Below are 19888 nucleotides of genomic sequence, written 5' to 3'. Positions count from 1 at the left end.
CCTCTGGTTCAGGAGAACCTAGGAAGAACTAAGAAGATCTAAAGAAGTCTGAAGGGGACCCAGAAGCATCAGAAGAGTCTAAGAGTGGTCAGGGGATTTATAGATGAACTTAGGCAGGTCAAGGGAAACGGGATGGGGGAAGGACAGGAGAATCTAAGGAGCCCAGAGGGTACACAAGAAGGCCCAAGAGTCCACTGCGTGAAAATTGTCTTCCCACCAACTCTCAGCTATCCTTCCCCTGTATTGCCCCCCCCCCCATTATACAATCCTCCCCATTCTGTGAAGCTGCTGGGCATCTAGAGCCAGATCTGGTGTCGCCTGGCTCGGGTCACAGCTTAGGACCCTCCAGGAGCCAATGTCTCCCCAGAGCAGGAGGGTAGAATGTAGCTGAGGCCTGAGTGAAGTGGATAGCCAGGGGCGGGGCGGGGGGGGGGGGGGGAAGCGCAGAGGCAGGAGCTGAGCCTGGATCCCCTGGAGAGAGCATTTACTACGCTGACAGCAGCTTTGGGGATGAGGTCGCAAGCAGCCTCAGGAGCTTCTAGTTATCATGCTTTCGAGGCTTTACTGTGCCTCGGTTTCCCCACTAGCAGAGCTTGGAGAGGGACTGAACTTAGATCCTAGATTCCCACACATATTCATAGGTTTCTTGTAGCGAAGATGGGGAAAACAGCAGAGCCGGGTGGCCTCCGGGAGCACTTTTATTATGGAATCTGGCCCCTTCAGCCGAGAAAAGGGTTAGCGTCCAGCGGTTGCCCCGCCCGTGGTGTCCTAGAGACCGCGGAGGGAGCCCCAGAGTGGACCAGGGCCTGGTCTGCAGCGCGCACGCAGAGGCAGGGGCCAACGGGCTGTGCTTGGTGACCTTGGGTGCGTCCTTGGCCTCAGTTTCCCCTCGGAAACCAAGTCCGAGCGCATTTCCGAGGTCTCGGGGGTGCCTGACTGACCTTGAGTCTGCCTGCTGACCCTAGCCTCAGTTTCCCCTATCCATCCCCGTGAGGGGGTGAGGGTAGCGCAGGTGGAGGCGGGGCTCCCGCCCCCGCCCCTCCCCCGCGCGCAGAGGCTCCGCCCCCGACTCCGCCCTCCCTCGGGCTCGGCCGGCGGTGGCGGCGGCCGCTGCGCTCCTCACTGCCCGGCGCCGCCTCGCCATGGATGCGCGCGGGGGCGGCGGGCGGCCCGGTGACAGTCCGGGCACGACCCCCGCGCCGGGGCCGCCGCCACCGCCGCCGCCACCCGTGCCCCCTCAGCCTCAGCCACCGCCCGCGCCACCCCCGAACCCCTCGACCCCCTCACACCCGGAGCCGGTGGACGAGCCCGGCCCGCGCGCCCGGCTCTGCAGCCGCGACAGCTCCTGCACCCCCAGCGCGGCCAAGGGCGGCGCGAATGGCGAGTGCGGGCGCGGGGATCCGCAGTGCAGCCCCGAGGGCCCCGCGCGCGGCCCCAAGGTGTCGTTCTCATGCCGCGGGGCGGCCTCGGGGCCCACGGAGGCCGAGGAGGCGGGCAGCGAGGAGGCGGGCCCGGTGGGTGAGCCGCGCGGCAGCCAGGCCAGCTTCTTGCAGCGCCAATTCGGGGCGCTCCTGCAGCCCGGCGTCAACAAGTTCTCCCTGCGGATGTTCGGCAGCCAGAAGGCCGTGGAACGCGAGCAGGAGCGCGTGAAGTCGGCGGGGGCCTGGATCATCCACCCCTACAGCGACTTCAGGTGCCGCCTCCGGGAGGGGCCCGTCCTTGGCGCGCCCGCGAGAGGGCGGGGCGCCGCGTCCCGGATGGTGACCTCGGGGTGGTGGCAGTTCGGGGCATAGGGCTGGGGTGTGGGGAGTACCCTCTCGGTGACCTCGGGCGCGCCCCGGACCCGCCCCCGAGGGACTCTGCTGTGCAGAGGCTCCGCCCTTTTAGAGGCCTGGAGTGAGGGGGTCCCCGGCGCGCCCCCTCCCTCGCGCCCTCGTTGCAGTGGGCGCGCGCCGTGGCTGCAGGGCCAGGGGGGTGAAGAGGACGAATAGAGGGGAATGTAGGCACTCGGAGGCCGCGGAGCAGGAGCAGGGATGGAAGGATGGATAGGAGAAAGGAAGAAAAAGAGGAGGAAGGAAAAGAATAGGAAAAGGAAGGAAGGGAGGGAGGGCACATGGGAAGGACGCGCCCTGGAGGCCGCGGGGAGGGGATTATCAAGCGGACGCCGCGGGTTCCCACGGTCTCCGCTTGAGCCTGGGGCGGGTGAGTCCTGGGTGTGTGGATATGGACGTGGCCTGACTTGGCTGCTGCGTGCAGCGGCAGGCGCTGGCGCAGAGCCACGACCCGAGTGTTTGCGTGTTTCTCCTTTCCGCGCGAGCTTGCGAAATGATGCCCACAGGGGTCCTGGGAGGCGCGTGCCAACCAGTCAAGAGGAGGCGTGTCCCTAGGGGTGTGGCTGGTGGGTCTCTAGAAGTACCTGTTGGGATACTGGCTGTGCACGCGCGCGCATGTGTGTCCCGGGTGGGTGTACACCCGCGAGCCGTAGGGAGAGCTGCGTGCAGGGAATGCAGGAGAATGTCCCTGTCTTCGGTGGCAGTCGGGATGCAGATTTGTGGACAGGGTGCTCTGCTATCTTGGAAAACTGAAGCCTGGAGTTTCAGGACCACGGACAGCTCTGGGACCTGCAGCGGCTCCTGCTAGTCTGGTATCCAGGTCCCTTCTCCCCCAGGCCTGAGTCTCTGAAGACATTGACTTTTGAATAAGGATAGTTCAGTGGTGACGCCCCCTTTCTGTCATTCCCCTTTTTATCTCTAGTGCTTGATAATAGAGCACACAGAGGCCCAGGAACTACCTCCCTGAGACTACCAGGAACCTGAGTTTGGGGAAGAGTCCCACCGGTGGGGAGGCACATTCTGGCCAACAGGAGTTGTTCCTGCATGCCCTAGCGTGAGTGCCAGACCCAGCATTGCTCCACAGACTTCCAGGCTTCAGAACTGGACTCTGGGCGTTTGCTGTGTTCCCACCTGTGAAATGGCACAGGAGAGGGTGGGCTTGCCAAGACTTCCTGGTTGGCCAATATGAATGGAGTCTAGTGCCAGCTAGCCAGACAGAGAAAGGCAGTCTGGGGCGGGGCAGGCTGTGAGGTGTATCACTCCACTCTCACTCCAGCGTCACCTTCATGTCCAGGTTTTAGCTGAGGGACGTAAGGCCAGCCCTTAGGCTTGGGTTCTCGGCTGTAGTGATGACAGGTGGTTGACTTTGGGGTGCATGGTGAGGGGAGGCTGAGAGAAGAATCTGAGCTCCTGTCCTTGAGTCCCTGTAGGTATAGATGCCTGGGGGACCCTGTACTGTCACCGATCTAAGCCTTGACAGGTTCACAGGCCACACATCTTGCCTGGACAGCCAGCTTGTAAAGTAGGGGTGAGCAAACAGGGGCAGAGACCGTGGCTGAGGCTAAAGGAGTTGGTGTGACCATCAGATTTCAAAACTGGCTCATGGGGCCACCTGCCTTTCATGCCTGAGGACTCGTGCCCCTTCTAGAACCTTATGTTCAGTGTTGACCAGGACAGGTCCCCAGAGCCTCTAGGGGCTGTTGGAAGCACCATGTGAGTGTTGACCAGGACAGGTCTCCAGAGCCTCTAGGGGCTGTTGGAAGCACCATGTGGGTGTTGACCAGGACAGGTCTCCGGAGCCTCTAGGGGCTGTTGGAAGCACCATGTGGGTGTTGACCGATGGTGGCAGGCGATAGATTGGTAGACCCCAGGCTAGCTGTCTCCTGACGACGCATGCGTGCCCTCGACTCACTTTTTCCTTTTCGTCCTGAGACAGGATTTCCTTCGTTGTTCTGTAGACTTGAATTTAGTCCTCTTGCCTATTTTCTGAGATGACAGGTGTGCACCACTAGGCCCAGCTGTATTGATTTAACAAGCACAAAAAAGGAAGATCATATCCCAAGCCTGGAAGAGGAAAAGTCATTCAGTCATGGAGTTGTTGTGCTCCGGTGCCGGTGGATGGTGGGATGTGTGTGTGTGTGTGTGTGTGTGTGTGTGTGTGTGTGTGTGTGAAGTCTTTATACAGAGTGGTGGGTGGGGACCTCCTGTCTCTCTCCAGGGGCTGAGCAGCTAAGCATCTCCCTCTGTTGGCTCTGACTTGGCTCCCCAGTGATTCTGTCCTGTGACTTGGCTGGCAGGCCTGACATCCAGTTGGGACTTTATTGGTTAGTTCTCCCTCCCCAGGCAGGAGGGGAAGGCATGGGAGAGGCAGGGCTGTGGGGTGTGAGTCCCTTTGGGCCCCAGTTACCTGCACCATGCAGTCCACAGGGACCTAGAGGAGCCAAGTTCTGAGCAGAATTCTGTCCCAGAATCAGGACTGCACAGTGTCTACCTCAATTTCCCAAGATGTGAGAAGGTTGTGGTGTGGGGGAAGGGAGCAGGTGTCTAGAAGGATCTTTTACCTTTTTTTTTTTATGGAACTTTGTTCAGTCATGCCCAGACAGCTAAAAAATATTATTTCAATTCTTATTACATTTATTCATTGTGTGTGGGCACCACAGTGCCCATGTGTTCTTCGGAGGACAACCTGTGGGAGTCAGTTCTCTCCTTCCACCATGTGAACCCCAGGGACTGAACTCAGTCTGTCAGATTTTGGTGGCTATGGCTTTTATCCAGTGAGCTATCTCACTGCCCCCACGATGACCTTGAACTTCTAATCTCTGTGAGTGCTGGGATGGCAGGAACGCGCCACACAGCCCGGCTTCTGTGTTCTGTGCTGCTGGAATTGTGAGCCTGAGCACTGTAGACGCTACTGCAACCCACTAACCTCCCAACTTGAGGTCTCATTCTGTAGGCCGGCCAGCCTCTCACTTCCGGCAATCCTCCTGCTTCATCCTCCCAGGTGCTAGGATCACAGGCAGTTGGCACCTCACTCAGTCCCATCTGGTTCTTCTGAGCATCCACCCTGGCCATGAGAAGCTTCTGTGGAGAAGCAAGTTTGAGGGTTGGGAAGTGTTCCAGGTCTGGACGTACACGCTGAGACTGGGTGGTACTCGAGGAAGAAAGAGGCAAGAACGCAATCCAGACCTGTAGACACTGCTTCTGAGACTGCCATGTCCCCCCACTAGGTGGCCAGGGCTCAGAGTGAGGGCAGGATGTTGCTCCCTGCATGTAAATCCCTAGAAATGGGTTCTGTATCAAGGCCCTAGAATAAATCGCATTATCATCGATTTATCATCGAGGATGTGGGGTTTGGGCATGCACCTGCCTCCCAGATGGGAGTATTGGGATCCCCAAACTCTCAGTGTTGTGAAAGAAGTCTTTGGGAGGAGGGATTGAGGTCAGGAGAGCCAAAGCCCCCTCTTTTTCTACCCCAAAGCTATTACTTCAGTATTTGGAGAGACCCTTTTCCTTGGCCTGCCCTTAAGACGCCCTCCAACCCACACTGGAGCACAACATCCGATGACCCCCACCCCCATCATTCTGGAGTTGAGCCTTGCCCAGGACGAGATCTCTCAGCCCTCTACAGACTCCAGTTTCCCAGGTCCCTCTGCCTCCAACTGGGAAGCCCCATGGTGGTCTCGGAGCCTTTACACTAGCTACTCTGCCTAGGTACCGCCTCTCCCCCATACCACCAGCCCTTGAATGTCTCCCACTCCGAGCAACCTTCTTGAACACTGATACCAGGTCCACCCCTCACACCCTGGCATTCAGCACGATCCTTCCCCAATAGGAGCAGGGTTAGGGGCACAGCCTGTGTCCCTGGTCACTGTGTATCCCTGGTGCTTGGCATACAATGGGCCTTTACAAATGTCTGCACCCGGGATTCCAGCTGTCTTCCCACCATGGTTTCCAACCCTAATCCTGTCACCTGCTCTGGGGACTCAGTGGGCTCAGGCCCTGATCCTCTGTCCGAGCCTGGCCCGTAATCCCTGACCTCCAGCCTCTAATCCCTCTAGCTTTGCTTGGATCTGTGATCCCAGACAGACGACTTCTGGCTGTATCTCAGATCTGCCTGTAGAGATGTGGCTGTTCTGGTTGGTCAATGGAGGTCTGACCTTGGCTTTGAGGGCTCCATGATCCTGACTGTGCCAGTGGGGGCTGTGACCCACCCAGCAGTGCCCAGGTGTGAATGGAAGGGGCTTCTCTCTGTTACCCCATGATCTATGGGCCTCAGTTTCCTTGCTGGAGCTGAGAATGACTGGGCAGCTGAGGGAGAAGAGAGTTCATTTGGTGTCAACCATCCAGAATCTACCTATGGGCTGGAGAGGGCTTGGGCTAAGATCAGCAAAAGAGATTCTTTGCCCTTGTCTCCACTGGATCTGCCCTCTGACCCCTGAGCCGGGGGTGGGGTGGGGTGGTGGTAACAGCATGGTCCTGAGTGTGCCCCCAGAATTAGACAGCCAATCAGGACTCCTTGTTGTTTATTAGGGAATTTGTTTTGTTTTGTTTTGTTTTGTTTTGTTTGAGATGGTCTCATGTAGTCCACGCTCATCCCAAGCTTCAGTAAGGAAGTCTTTGATCCTCCTGCTTCAACTTCCCAAGGATCAGAGGCCTGTCCTGTGCCCAGAGGTCCCCGAGGTCCTTGCTGTGGATGGGGTAGAGAAGGTGGGAATGCTAGGCAAGGAAGCACAGCCTGGGAGAGAAGTTAGAGCTGTGTCTGGATGGCCCGCCATCCCAGGTCCTGTCTCTTCAAACAGGCGAGGGACTGGTGGGTGAGGGTGGGGGAGGGGACCTCCAGAGTCCTGTTCCCCTTGGTGTGGGACTTCCGACCCATTCTGACTTTGGGGACCAGGTTTACTGTGGAAGATGAAGACTGGGGACACTTGGGTTAGAGCAAGTGGGCCCCACCCTACCAGGACCACAAGGACAGCCACCTCCTGTTCCCTGTCCTCAGGCACTGGGGGAAAACAGGCCCGCACCTTGTGACCTGGAGATGCAGTGGCTGAGGGAGGCTCCAGGACAGAGTGGCTGGGTACAGAGGACAGTCTCAGGCCTGGGCCTCCGTAGGAAGTATGCCTGGCCCTGACTACCTCAGGAAGGGAAGAGAAGTGTTGCGTGGCTGCAGCCTAGAAAGAGACACCTGCTGTGGTCTGCTGTGTCTTCAGACTGGTTCAGGTCCCTTTAATAGTTTCTAAGCCTCCTTCCCATCACGGTTGAAAGTGCCCCGCAGTGGTTTCTAGGTCCCCCTGGTGGTTTCGTGGCCCACCCTGAGCTGTTGTATCCACCAATGGTGGTCCTGGTTCCTGTTGACTGTTGCCTGCTCATTCTCAATTGTTTTACTCAATGGCTCCTCCAAAGAGAAGGCATCCTCAATCCAGAAGGGGAGAGGCTGGGGCCAAGCTATGTGACAGATTCTGGGGGTCTGAGACAGCACTACTGTCCAGAGCCGGGCCCCACTCTAAAGCTGCTGGCTATGACTGAGCGATGGGCCACAAGGCTCTTGAAGAGAAGTGGGCTTTGATTCTTCCCACTCAGTGGGTTGGCTCCTGGGGACTTAGACACCCTCTTCTGCACCATGTGCAAGACCACCCTACCCCAGACATACAAACATACACATAATTTAAAAGAAAGAATTCTTCAAATACGTTATTTCATGCTCGCGAGGTCTGGTAGACCCCTCCCCCGCAGCTGATGTTACCCCTTAGCTCCAGAGGACTTGTGAGGGGCATCGCACATGAATACGGTCCCCAAATCCTCCCACACAGGGCTGAGGAGAGAAGGGGCTACAGTCCCCAAGGGACAGAGAAGCCTGCCCAAGGTCACTCATGCATGGCAGGAGCTAGCACAAGGCTGTGCTCAAAGACACTGGGTGTTGTCCCATCGTTGGCTCTCACAACTTGAGCTGCCCAGAATGCCCCAGTACAAATCACTCTTGATTTTTTTTCTCTCGTTTTTGGACTGTTTCCTTGAGCTCAGTTCTCTGAAGTGGAGTCTGGTCACCTGCTGGGCACTGTGTTTATAACTGGCAGAAGGAGCCAGCTCACAGGCAAGCTCTGAGCCAGCGGCTCCAGACACTGCACCCCTGACGCACGCCTCTCCTCTGAGCTGACTTGGGCGAATTGATCCAGCCTGTGTGCTCTAGAAACAGTGGGCACTGTGCCTAAGGGAAGCCCAAATTCCAAGAGGTAGTGACAGACCTCTAGGGATCCAAGGGGGCTGACACAATGTAGGTGTGAGGAGACCCTGAGACTGCAGCCCTGGCTGGCCTGGAACTCCCAGAGATCCTCCTGCATCTGCCTCCTGGTGTTGCGATTATAGGTGTGCACCACCATACCCAGCCTATTCTAGAGCTCTTCATCCTCCCGTCTCCTCTCAAGTGCTGAGACCACAGCTGTGCCCACGTGCCTAGCTCTCCAAGGTGACCAGCTGTCCCCACAGGAGCTGTGACCCCACCATGGTGTAAGCCCTGCAGCTCTAGGCGGGGAAGAGGGTGGCTGGTCACTACCCTGTCCCCTTACCCAGCTCTCAGCCTCCCGCCCATGCCCAGCACTGTGCCACCTACCGGCTCCCATCCCTTTTGAAGACCAGATTTGTGCCAGGCACATTGTCCCTCTTTGGTCATGTGAAGTGTTTAGTCTATTTTGAGCCTCTCTGCAGACTGGAGGTGCCTTCAAGGCAAGGTCAGAGTGGGCAGAGAGAGGGACCCTGCTGCCTGGCGTCAGGAGGCTTCTTTGAGGAAGCCCAGTTCTTGCCACACAGCAAGACCTGGAGTCCTGGAGGGCTGTGTTATAATCTGGGGTCCTGGAGACCACCTTAGGATTGCGGTCTTGGAGACTCACCTTAGAGTTGGGGGTCCCAGGAGAGAGACCTCCTTAGATTGGGATCCCAGAGACTATCTTAGTTTTGGTGGAGACCCACTTCAGCGTTGGAGTACCAGAGACTACCTCAGGGTTGGGGTCCCAGAGACCACATTAGGACTGGGGTCCCAGAGTCCACCTCAGGGCTGGGGTCCCAGAGTCCACCTCGGGGTTGGGGTCCCAGAGACCACATTGGGGCTGGGGTCCCAGAGACGACCTCGGGGTTGGGGTCCCAGAGTCCACCTCAGGGCCGGGTCTCAGAGACCACATTGGGGCTGGGGTCCCAGAGACGACCTCGGGGTTGGGGTCCCAGAGTCCACCTCGGGGTTGGGGTCCCAGAGTCCACCTCAGGGCCGGGTCTCAGAGACCACATTGGGGCTGGGGTCCCAGAGACGACCTCGGGGTTGGGGTCCCAGAGTCCACCTCGGGGTTGGGGTCTCAGAGTCCACCTCAGGGCCGGGTCTCAGAGACCACATTGGGGCTGGGGTCCCAGAGACGACCTCGGGGTTGGGGTCCCAGAGTCCACCTCGGGGTTGGGGTCTCAGAGTCTACCTCAGGGCCGGGTCTCAGAGACCACATTGGGGCTGGGGTCCCAGAGACGACCTCGGGGTTGGGGTCCCAGAGTCCACCTCGGGGTTGGGGTCTCAGAGTCCACCTCAGGGCCGGGTCTCAGAGACCACATTGGGGCTGGGGTCCCAGAGACGACCTCGGGGCTGGGGTCCCAGAGACGACGTCAGGGTTGGGGTCCCGGAAAGCACCTGGGCTGGGGAAGAGAGCACGCCTGCCGAGGCCGGGCGTTGCGAGCATCCTGCCTGTCCTCAGGTTCTACTGGGACTTCACCATGCTGTTGTTCATGGTGGGAAATCTCATCATCATCCCAGTGGGCATCACTTTCTTCAAGGATGAGACCACTGCGCCGTGGATCGTCTTCAACGTGGTCTCGGACACTTTCTTCCTCATGGACTTGGTGCTGAACTTCCGTACTGGCATTGTGATTGAGGACAACACGGAGATCATCCTGGACCCCGAGAAGATAAAGAAAAAGTACCTGCGCACGTGGTTCGTGGTAGACTTCGTGTCGTCCATCCCGGTGGACTACATCTTCCTCATCGTGGAGAAAGGCATCGACTCCGAGGTCTATAAGACCGCTCGCGCTCTGCGCATTGTCCGCTTCACCAAGATCCTCAGCCTGCTCCGGCTGCTGCGGCTATCCAGACTCATTCGCTACATCCACCAGTGGGAGGAGGTGAGGGGCAGGGAGGGGACCAGGGATGGGTGGGACCCCAGAGACGTGGTCTTGGGCAGGACTGGAGCTACAACTGAAGTCAGAGCCATCAGAGATGTGGAATACAGGGATGCTGGGCTTGTGTGTGTGTGTGTGTCAGCTGTGGACCCGGCAAAGGATGCAGGGGCATGGTCACGAGGGACCTTGGAAACTAAGTCTAGCAGTTAGAGATGGTCCTTAGGTGTGGGGTCTTGGGAGTGGGGGTGGGACCTCGGGCTTGGGTGGGTCTATTCTGTGGGTCGAGCCAATCATCTGAGGTTGGGACCTTGGTGTGGGTGTGGTCATGATTTTAGGACCAGAGCTTTGACTTGGGGTGCACAAGAGACAGGGACACCAGTACTGTGGGTGCAGGGCCTTGGCAGGCGGAGTTGGGGGCTCACAAGAAACAGACCAGGGCTGCAGGGCTGGGACTTTGGGGCATAGCTGGGTCAAAGCTGCAGGGAGAGAACCCATGCCTGGGCGGGGCCAGAGCTGTGAATGTGTGGCCCACATGGATGCCAACCCTGGGAGTGCAGGGTCTTGGGCTGTGGGTGTGGCCAAGGCTGAGGACCACTAGAAGAAGCAGGGCTACGGCCTCTGTAGGGAATGAAGATGGGCATCTCATGGAAAAGCTGTAGCATTGGGCCCTGAGTCTCACCAGGAGCAGGACCAAAGTTGCTCAAGCTGCCAAGAGCCTTAAGGGAAGCGAGGTTTGCCTGTGATGGAAGGCCCAGGGTTGGGTCCTGGGAAGATGAGCAAGGTTTGTAGAGGGGTGGGGTCCGGGTACGCATTGTTAGACGGAGGATGGGGGACATGCAGCATCTCACATCGTGGCTATAGGCTCAGGAGCAAGACTGGAGGACAGACAATCTTGGGGACCACCCTGGAACTCCTCATGGAGTTGCAAGGCCACGACCTTCAGGACACGTTGTTACCATGCCCCTTCCTGTGCCCTGTAAGATGTGGGGGGAAGAGGCTCAGACTTCTTCAGTTACCCAACCCCCAAATTCAAGATCCCTGACTCTGACCCATTCCTGCCCCTGCGACCACTGGGAGAAACTTAGTGGGGCTGGCAGGTGGGGACAGAATTTGGGCAGGATGGGGGAGGATGTTCCAGAGAGGTCATGGGTAAGGTAGGCTGGGTGGAATTCAGAAAAGAAAGTGGTCAGGGAAGGGTACAGAAAGAAAAGGATGCAGGATTCTCACGGCCATGCGCCCTCTCAGATTTTCCACATGACCTACGACCTGGCAAGCGCGGTGATGCGCATATGTAACCTGATCAGCATGATGCTCTTGCTCTGCCACTGGGATGGCTGCCTGCAGTTCCTGGTGCCCATGCTGCAAGACTTCCCCAGCGACTGCTGGGTGTCCATCAACAAGATGGTGGTGAGTGCTTCCTGGTGGAGCTCCAGCTTTCCCTTGTGCCCACCAGCACCATCTAGAGTCCTCCATGGGCAAAGCAGCTCCCACCCGATGACCACTAGTGCCTCTTGATGTAGAGGGCCTTATGCACACTGGCCCCTGTGCCTAATACCTGCCAGTGCCCCCCAGGACTCCTCAGCCCACCCGCCCTGGCATCCGATGCCATCCTTCATTGCCACACGGACACACTACTCAGTGCTCTTACTTTAAAAATGTTTCACTTAGTTGGCAATGGCGGCACATGCCTTTAATCCCAGCACTTGGGAGGCAGAAGCAGGCGGATCTCTGTGAGTCCGAGGCCAGCCTGGTCTACAGAGACAGTCCAGGCAACACAGAGAAACCCTGTCTCGAAATTCCCTCACCCCCAAAAAAAGTTTTTTTAAGTTTTTATTTTAGACTTATTTTATGGGTGTGTTTGCCTGCATGCATGTATGTGCTCCTCTGGGGGTCAGAAGAGGGTGTCAGATCCTGGGAATTGGAGCTATGGATGTGGGTGCTGAGACATGAACTGGGGTCCTCTTGAAGAGCACCCAGTGTTCTGAACAGTCTTCTCTCCAGCCTCTCCTACTTGTTTGTTAAAAGGATTCCCATTAAGTTTATTGGTTATTTTTTTAAATCATGTGTCTGTGTGTGGGTATATGCACCTAAGTGCAGTGCCCTCAGAGGCCAGAAGAGGGCATTGGATCTCCTGGAGCTGGAGTTACAAGTGCTTGTGGCTGCTCTGTGAGTTCTGAGGACTGCACTCAGGTCCTCTGAAGAGCAGCCAGTGCTCTTAACTGCAGAGCCACCTCTCCAGCCTGACCTCTTACATTCTGTAACCAGCACCACATTAGCCCAGGGTGGACAGGTAGCTGCGGATCACCTTGCCTCCGCCTCCAGCGCTCTGGGATGGCAGTGTGCCGCCAGTCACTTCTCCTTATGTCTTTATCTAAATATATTTAAAACGAAACCAAGGGGAAAGTTGTCACCATCAGCCCTAAGAAGTAACAACTCCAGATACCCATTATCTCCATGTCTGCATCACATTTAAAAAGAGACTGTACAGCCCAGGGAGGAGTCTCTGCCAGTTCCTAAGAGAGGCAGATTAGGATGATAGCAAGTTCAAGGTTAGCAAGACTTTCTCAAAATAAAAGTAAAAAGAGGGCTGGGGGTGGTTTAGCAGTAGAGCCCCCACTAGAATCCTCCAATGAGGGGCTGGGGCGTGGTCAGGATGGAGTCTGCACAGAATCCCCAGTGAGGTTAGAGGACTTGGTTCAGTGATGAACACTTGCATCACAAACCTGCGGCCTTGCCGGGCGGTGGTGGCGCACGCCTTTAATCCCAGCACTCGGGAGGCAGAGGCAGGCGGATCTCTGTGAGTTCAAGACCAGCCTGGTCTACAGAGCTAGTTCCAGGACAGGCTCCAAAGCCACAGAGAAACCCTGTCTCGAAAAACCAAAAAAAAAAAAAAAAAAAAAAAAACCTGCGGCCTTAAGTTGCATCCCTGTAATTGAAAGTCTACAGCGAGGGTCGCACAACTGAAGGTTGGTGTGTGTCAGTCAGGACACAGCAGGCAGGCATCAATGGAGTCAGAAGCCGGGTAGGGAGAACCCACAAGCGCCCCTCCTAAGAGCCTGGCACAGCTGCCCTGGCTGAGGAACCCTTTGTCCAACTGCTGCTTGCACAAGCGGTTCCATTTCCTGGACGGGCCCAGTGCCCCCCTTCTCTGGCCGGGTCAACTGAGGACATCTAGGGGTGGACTTCTCCCCTCCTTGCCCCTCGGGTGTTATTCCAGTGTCCCAGGACTCTGAAACGGGCACTTGAAGCTGCCTTGGCCGGACTGTGAAGTGGGAGGTGCTGTCAGGCCTGCCCCTGAGAGTGCCTCACTGAGACCCCAGACATGTCGCTGCCCGTGTCCTTTGCCTTGGTTATGTTTGATCAGGGGCGCTCACCCCCTTCAAGTGCCCACAGAAGGGTGGGCAGATGGGTTCAGGGCTCCCCCCGGGGTACAGCCCCCCCCCCCACCGTCCGCACTGTCTTTGCAGAACCACTCCTGGAGCGAGCTCTACTCCTTCGCGCTCTTCAAGGCCATGAGCCACATGCTGTGCATCGGGTACGGGCGGCAGGCCCCTGAGAGTATGACAGACATCTGGCTCACCATGCTCAGCATGATCGTGGGGGCCACCTGCTATGCCATGTTCATCGGGCACGCCACCGCCCTCATCCAGTCTCTGGACTCATCCCGGCGCCAGTACCAGGAGAAGGTCAGAGCGGGGAGGCCATGCCTTGGGTCTGCCTTGGGTAGAGTCTGGGCGGGGAGGGGGAAGGGTAGGATTCTAAGAGCTCAGGACAGAGTCAAAGGTGCCAGGCTGGGGTAGATGAGCTGAAGGGACAGGAGCCCACAGGTTTCAGAACCAGTACGACCAGTCCCCGGGGCCCATTTCTGAGTGTTCTGGAGTGAACCTTTGGAGAGGGTAGAGTGAACAAAGAATGTATCCTCCAGGCTGGTCCTAGGGGCGGCTGCTTTGGAGCAATTGCAGCCCAAAGGGCAGGAGCCCTGCCTTCAACCACCTGCAGCTCCAGGCTCTACAGTGGGCCTTAGTTCCCCACCCCCTACAATGACAGCCGGGTCACCCGGGCTCTGTGCCAGGTGCTGGTGTCCGGAAGCCTCCGTCTCGCACCCAAACATGAGCTGGTGCTGCCACCCACCCGCCGTCACGGGGTCTGCTGAGATAAGGACAGCTGTGGCTTAGAAGTGGGGCTGGAGCAGCCCTGGGGTACTGTGCTGGGGACAGCCTGGCACCCACACCCCAGCCCTACTAGGGAGGAGTTGACTCTGTTGTCCCCCAGGTCCTGGTGGCAGGACTCGGGATGGAAGTCAACATGCATACTGATGTTGACACTGTAGATAACCGCGTCTCAGAAATATGAGCCACGCACCCTAAGGTGCCCACACTGTGGTATCACATAGCCCAGGGTGGCCTCAAACTCACTCTAAAACAGAGGATGACCTTGAACTCCTGACCCTCCTGCTAGTGATGGGGTTAAAGGTTAAATACCAGCCTAGACTGAGGCAGATGCAGGAAGACAGCAAGAGCAAAAGAGCGAGACTGGCTCAGTAGAAAGTAGGAAGAGCTGGGGGGGTCAGCAGTACAGCTCCGCCTTGAAGCCCCGGTGGAAGCCCCACCTAGAATCATAAACATAAATTTATCTGCCAACTGGGCTTGGTGTCTCAGGTTGTCATCTCACCAGTGAGGAGGCTGAGTTCAAATTCCAGGCCAGCCTGGACTACATAGTGAGACCCTGAGCAGGGGCTCTGTGACCACAACACTGCACTAGCGTCTGTGAAGACTTGAGTTCCACCCCAGCATCATAAACCTGTGGTGGTGGTGACATCTGTCACCCTGGCACTTGAGGCTAGCCTGGGCTACATGAAACCCTGTCTCCAAACAAAACACACCATTTGTCTTTGGTATTGCTGGACTTGTCATTTCCCTGGGTCCCCGAGCTGGGTGGCACCAGGCTGGGCTTCTCTCTGGGACAAACACTGATCCTGCTCTCCTCCCTTCAGTACAAGCAAGTAGAACAATACATGTCCTTCCACAAGCTGCCTGCTGATTTCCGCCAAAAAATCCACGATTACTATGAACACCGGTACCAGGGGAAGATGTTTGATGAGGAGAGCATCCTTGGGGAGCTCAACGGGCCGCTGCGTGAGGTAAGGTGGCTGCAACCACACCCCAGAATCCCATGGACACTGACAGGGCACGTGGGATCAGGTCTGACATATGCTGTGGGTGCCCCTGGCCAACACCTGCAGTCCTGCCTGCTTCAAACACCAAGCTACAGTCTCTAGGTGCAGAACATAAAACACACATCTGTGCAACCATGTTCCATCCCAGACCCTGGAGAGGGTCCTTCTTGCCTCTCCTGTCATCTGGACCCTTACTTATTTCATGCATGTGGATGTTTTGCTTGCATGTGGTACCTGCGGAGATCAGAAGAGAACATTGAATCCCCTGGGACTAGAGTTACAAACAGCTGTGAGCTACCATGTGGTTGCCGGGAATTGAACCAGGTTCCCTGGAAGAACAGCCAATGCTCTAACCACTGATTCATCCCTCCTGCCCCCACCTTTTAAGATTTTTTTTTACATGTGTGTGCATGTGTATATGTGCCCACAAGTGTGTTCAGGTGCCCATGGAGGCCAGAAGAGGGTGCCTGATCCATTAGAGCTGCCAGATGTGGCTGCTGGGATCAAACTCTGGGCCCTCATGATTGAACAACAGTTTCTTTTATTTCCCCCTTCCTTTTTTTTTAAAAAAGATTTATTTATTTATTAAGTATACAGTGTTCTGCCTGCATATGTCCCTGCAGGCCAGAAGAGGGCAGCATATTTCATTACAGATGGTTGTGAGCCATCATGTGGTTGCTGGGAATTGAACTCAGGACCTTCGGAAGTGAAGCCAGTTCTCTTAACCTCTGAGCCATCTCTTCAGTCCCTCTTCCTTTCTTTTTATATGTATTGGTGTTTTGTCTGCACATATGTCTGTGTGAGTTACAGACAGTTGTGAGCTACCATGTGGTTGCTGGGAATTGAATCCAGGTCCTCTGGAAGAGCAGCCGGTGTTCTTGACCACTGAGCCATCTCTGCAGCCCCCCCCCAAGCAGCAAATGCTCCTAACCACTAAGAAACCTCTTGAGCCCCATCTCCTTTTTAAATGCATATATGCATACGTCCATGTGTACACGGTGCACACGTATGTACATGGAAGCCGGAAGACAACTTGAATGTTGCCCTTGGGACCATCAGACAGGGTCTCTCACTGGCCTGGAGTTGAGCGACTCAGCTAGGCAGGCTGGCCCCTGTCTCTGTCTCCGCAAGCCTGGGATGCCAGGTGCACAGCAGCCTCAGCAGGACCAGGGCAGAGGCCCCAGGAGGGACTTAGAGGAGAAGAGCCTTGGGGGCCGCAGGGCCTGGGGCACACGTCAGGAGGCAGCCTGTCCTTTGTGGAGAGCCTAGCTCACAGGCCACGAAGTGCACGAAGCACATGGCTTTGTAGGGCACCCACATCCACTCCCAGCCCTAGAACTTTACCAGCCGCCCACAGGAAACGCCTCCTCCAAGCCAGGGTTTCTCTGCGTAACTCTGGCTGTGCCAGAACTCACTCTGTAGACCAGGCTGGCCTCAAACTCAGAGATCCGCCTGCCGTTGCCTCCCAAATTCTGGGATTAAAGGCGTGCGCCACCACAGTAGACAAGGTTTCACTCTACAACACAAGGTGACCTCAAATTCATGGCAATCCTCCTGCTTCAGCCTCCCGTGTGCTGTGGGCCACCTTGTCTGGCTCAGTGGTCACTTTTTCATGTGTCCCTCTGACTCACAGTCGCGGCCCTGTAGTGAGTCATGGAGGCTGGTCTCCATGAGTTGCTTGCTGGGTTCTTAGCAATGCCCTTGACTGAAGCGTCCTGGCTGGAATGACATTTCATATATAACCAAGAGAATGGGTGGCCCAAGGGCACGAGGACGCGGTCGGCCTCCTTTTTCTTCAGAAGTCTTTTACTGTTTCACAGGGTCTCACGTGGCCGAGGCCGTCCTAGAGCTTCTTATGTAGGTGATGCTAACCTTGAACTCCTGACCGTCCTGGTCCTGCCTCCACTCCAGCGCTGTGATAGGCCTGCATGATAGGTTCATGCCATGCTGGGGCTTAGGGATGGAACCCAGGGACTCATGCGTGCCCGGAAGAGCTCTGCCTACTGAACTCTGTCCCTCCTTTGATCCTTTTGGGTATTTTTGTGGTCCTGTTATCTACAAAGAGACCTACAAAGTTTGACTTTCCCAGTCCAGTGTCTGTCACCCATCCCATGGTGGTGTGGGACTTGGGACTTTGCCTAGGAGGTTGGATAGGAGCTGAGGGGCCACTGTTTAGCACAGAGACTGAGGGTCTGAGTTACCAAGCCAGTCCGTCACTTGGCTGTCCTCCCTCCTGCCCACAGGAGATTGTGAACTTCAACTGCCGGAAGCTGGTGGCTTCCATGCCACTGTTTGCCAACGCAGACCCCAACTTTGTCACGGCCATGCTGACAAAGCTCAAGTTCGAGGTCTTCCAGCCCGGCGATTACATCATCCGAGAGGGGACCATCGGCAAGAAGATGTACTTCATTCAGCACGGGGTGGTGAGCGTCCTCACCAAGGGCAACAAGGAAATGAAGTTGTCAGACGGCTCCTATTTTGGGGGTGAGTACTCCAAGGCAAGGCAGAGATCTGGATGGAACCAGACAGTGGACAGCTCCAGCCCAGGGAGGTCCAGGAGGGTTTGAGTCAGCAGCGGGTGGGTCTGAGTGTGTCCTGGACGGGTCTGAGTGTGTCCTGGACGGGTTTGAGTGTGTCCTGGGCGGGTCTGAGTGTGTCCTGGGCGGGTCTGAGTGTGTCCTGGGTGGGTCTGAGTGTGTCCTGGGCAGGTCTGAGTGTGTCCTGGGCGGGCAGTTGTGCACAGGGCATGAGGTTCACTCTTGTCTTTGCAGAAATCTGCCTGCTCACAAGGGGCCGGCGCACAGCTAGTGTGCGGGCTGACACCTACTGCCGCCTCTACTCACTAAGTGTAGATAATTTCAACGAGGTGCTGGAGGAGTACCCCATGATGCGGCGTGCCTTTGAGACCGTGGCCATTGACCGCCTGGACCGCATCGGTGAGCTACCAGACTGCCTGAGAGGGGTCCCAGGATACAGAAAGGACAGGGTGCTGAGGAGTGCCTGGGTGACACAGTGTCTTCCTGGAGAGAACATAGCAGGCAAAGGCCCTGGGGTGAAAAGGCCTGGTGGAAACAGCTCTGGCTCTATAAACCAGGCACATTAGCAAAGTTCTATGTCAGGCATGGAAGGCAGGGAGAGGTAGGAGCTCCTGGTGACAGGACATAGGAACCAGGTGTTAAGATAGTGGCCCGAATCAGAGGGCACACAGCAAGCGCTCAGACACACATGCACACGACAGGGACTCTCTACAGAGTGTGCATGCTGGATACACTTGCTGTATGCGGCAGGCAATTAGCATGCACTTGCCACACGAGAGGCACTCAGTACTTGGAATCTACACAGGAAATACAGTGGGTGCTGAGAACATGCCTGTTGCTGGACTCAGACCGGCTGCAGAGACAGGTGGCCAAGCTAGCGCTGACCTCTGCTTTGCCCGCAGGCAAGAAGAACTCCATCTTGCTGCACAAGGTTCAGCACGACCTCAGCTCGGGCGTGTTCAACAACCAGGAGAATGCTATCATCCAGGAGATTGTCAAGTATGACCGTGAAATGGTGCAGCAGGCAGAGCTGGGTCAGCATGTGGGGCTCTTCCCACCACCACCACCACCGCAGGTCACCTCAGCCATTGCCACGCTGCAGCAGGCCGTGGCCATGAGCTTCTGCCCGCAGGTGGCGCGCCCGCTCGTGGGGCCCCTGGCACTCGGCTCCCCACGCCTCATGCGCCGCGCACCCCCAGGGCCTCCGCCTCCTGCAGCCTCACCAGGGCCGTCTACAGCCAGTCCCCCGGCCGCGCCCTCCAGTCCCCGGGCACCGCGGACCTCGCCCTACGGTGCACCCGGCTCCCCAGCCACCCGCGTGGGACCCGCACTGCCCGCGCGCCGTCTGAGCCGAGCCTCGCGCCCGCTGTCCGCCTCGCAGCCCTCGCTGCCCCACGGCGCACCCACGCCCAGCCCCACGGCCTCCACGCGCCCGGCCAGCAGCTCCACGCCACGCCTGGGACCCGCGCCCACCGCCCGGACCGCTGCACCCAGCCCGGACCGCAGGGACTCAGCCTCCCCCGGCGCTGCGGGTGGTCTGGACCCCCTGGACACTGCGCGCTCGCGCCTCTCTTCCAACTTGTGACCCTTGCGCGCCGCCCCGCGGGCTGGGCGGGGCCATCATCCACACCAAAGCCATGCCTCGCGCCTTCCCGTGCCCGCGCAGAAGCCATAGAGGGACTTAGGTAGCTTAGGCGGCGGGCGGCCTTGCGCCCGGCTGCCCACCCGCCCCCATCGCCCTGCGCCCACCCCATTGCCCCTGCCCCAGCTGCGGCCGCGCACGGGAGAGGGAGGGGCGCGATCACCTCGGTGCCTCAGCCCCAATCTGGGACGGGGACGGGGCGGCCCCGGCCAAGAACCTGGCTATGCCCTGCCAAGGAAGGATATGGATCAAGTGCAATACTCGGCCCGCCGGCTTTCCGCTGCCCCAGCCCGGCAAGCTCATGCAATAACCAGCCTGGCCCCTGTCCACGCGTCCGAGTGACCTCCCTCAGGCACCCAGGGGCGGGCTTCACGGCCAAGCCGGTGTGGGGGCAAGGCTGAGTCCCCGCCGTCGCCATGAATGTACTGACGAGCTGAGGCAGCAGCGGCCCCCACGCCCCATTAACCCACACCTCATTCCGCGCAATAAACGACAGCATTGGCGCCCAGCGCCGAGTCTGCTTGCTTTGGTGGGTTTGTGCGCCGCCAGAAAGTGGCGG

General features: G+C 57.6%; 1 protein-coding gene across 1 annotated transcript; it reads left to right on the top strand.

The window, feature by feature from the left end:
* The first annotated feature begins 1085 nt into the window (after positions 1-1085).
* Hcn2 (hyperpolarization activated cyclic nucleotide gated potassium and sodium channel 2) lies at positions 1086-19843 on the top strand. Its single transcript, XM_075975605.1, has 8 exons — positions 1086-1693; positions 9554-9977; positions 11220-11381; positions 13442-13660; positions 14968-15114; positions 17394-17634; positions 17922-18086; positions 18590-19843. Exons 1-8 carry the CDS (start codon positions 1143-1145, stop codon positions 19270-19272), a joined length of 2592 nt encoding a protein of 863 aa, XP_075831720.1. The 5' UTR covers positions 1086-1142; the 3' UTR covers positions 19273-19843.
* Positions 19844-19888: the final 45 nt, after the last annotated feature.

Source organism: Microtus pennsylvanicus, chromosome 6 (genome assembly GCF_037038515.1).
Source record: "Microtus pennsylvanicus isolate mMicPen1 chromosome 6, mMicPen1.hap1, whole genome shotgun sequence".
In the NCBI taxonomy this organism is placed as follows: domain Eukaryota; kingdom Metazoa; phylum Chordata; class Mammalia; order Rodentia; family Cricetidae; genus Microtus; species Microtus pennsylvanicus.
The sequence above is the reverse complement of the archived record's forward strand: the minus strand, read 5'-3'. Positions and strand labels throughout refer to the sequence as shown.

Bases quoted from the DNA above. Each gene is read 5' to 3' on its own strand.
- Hcn2 (XM_075975605.1), top strand. From the start codon at position 1,143: ATGGATGCGCGCGGGGGCGGCGGGCGGCCCGGTGACAGTCCGGGCACG. The intron at 1,694-9,553 runs GTGCCGCCTCCG...GCCTGTCCTCAG, and splicing joins CACCCCTACAGCGACTTCAG to GTTCTACTGGGACTTCACCA. The intron at 13,661-14,967 runs GTCAGAGCGGGG...TCCTCCCTTCAG, and splicing joins GGCGCCAGTACCAGGAGAAG to TACAAGCAAGTAGAACAATA.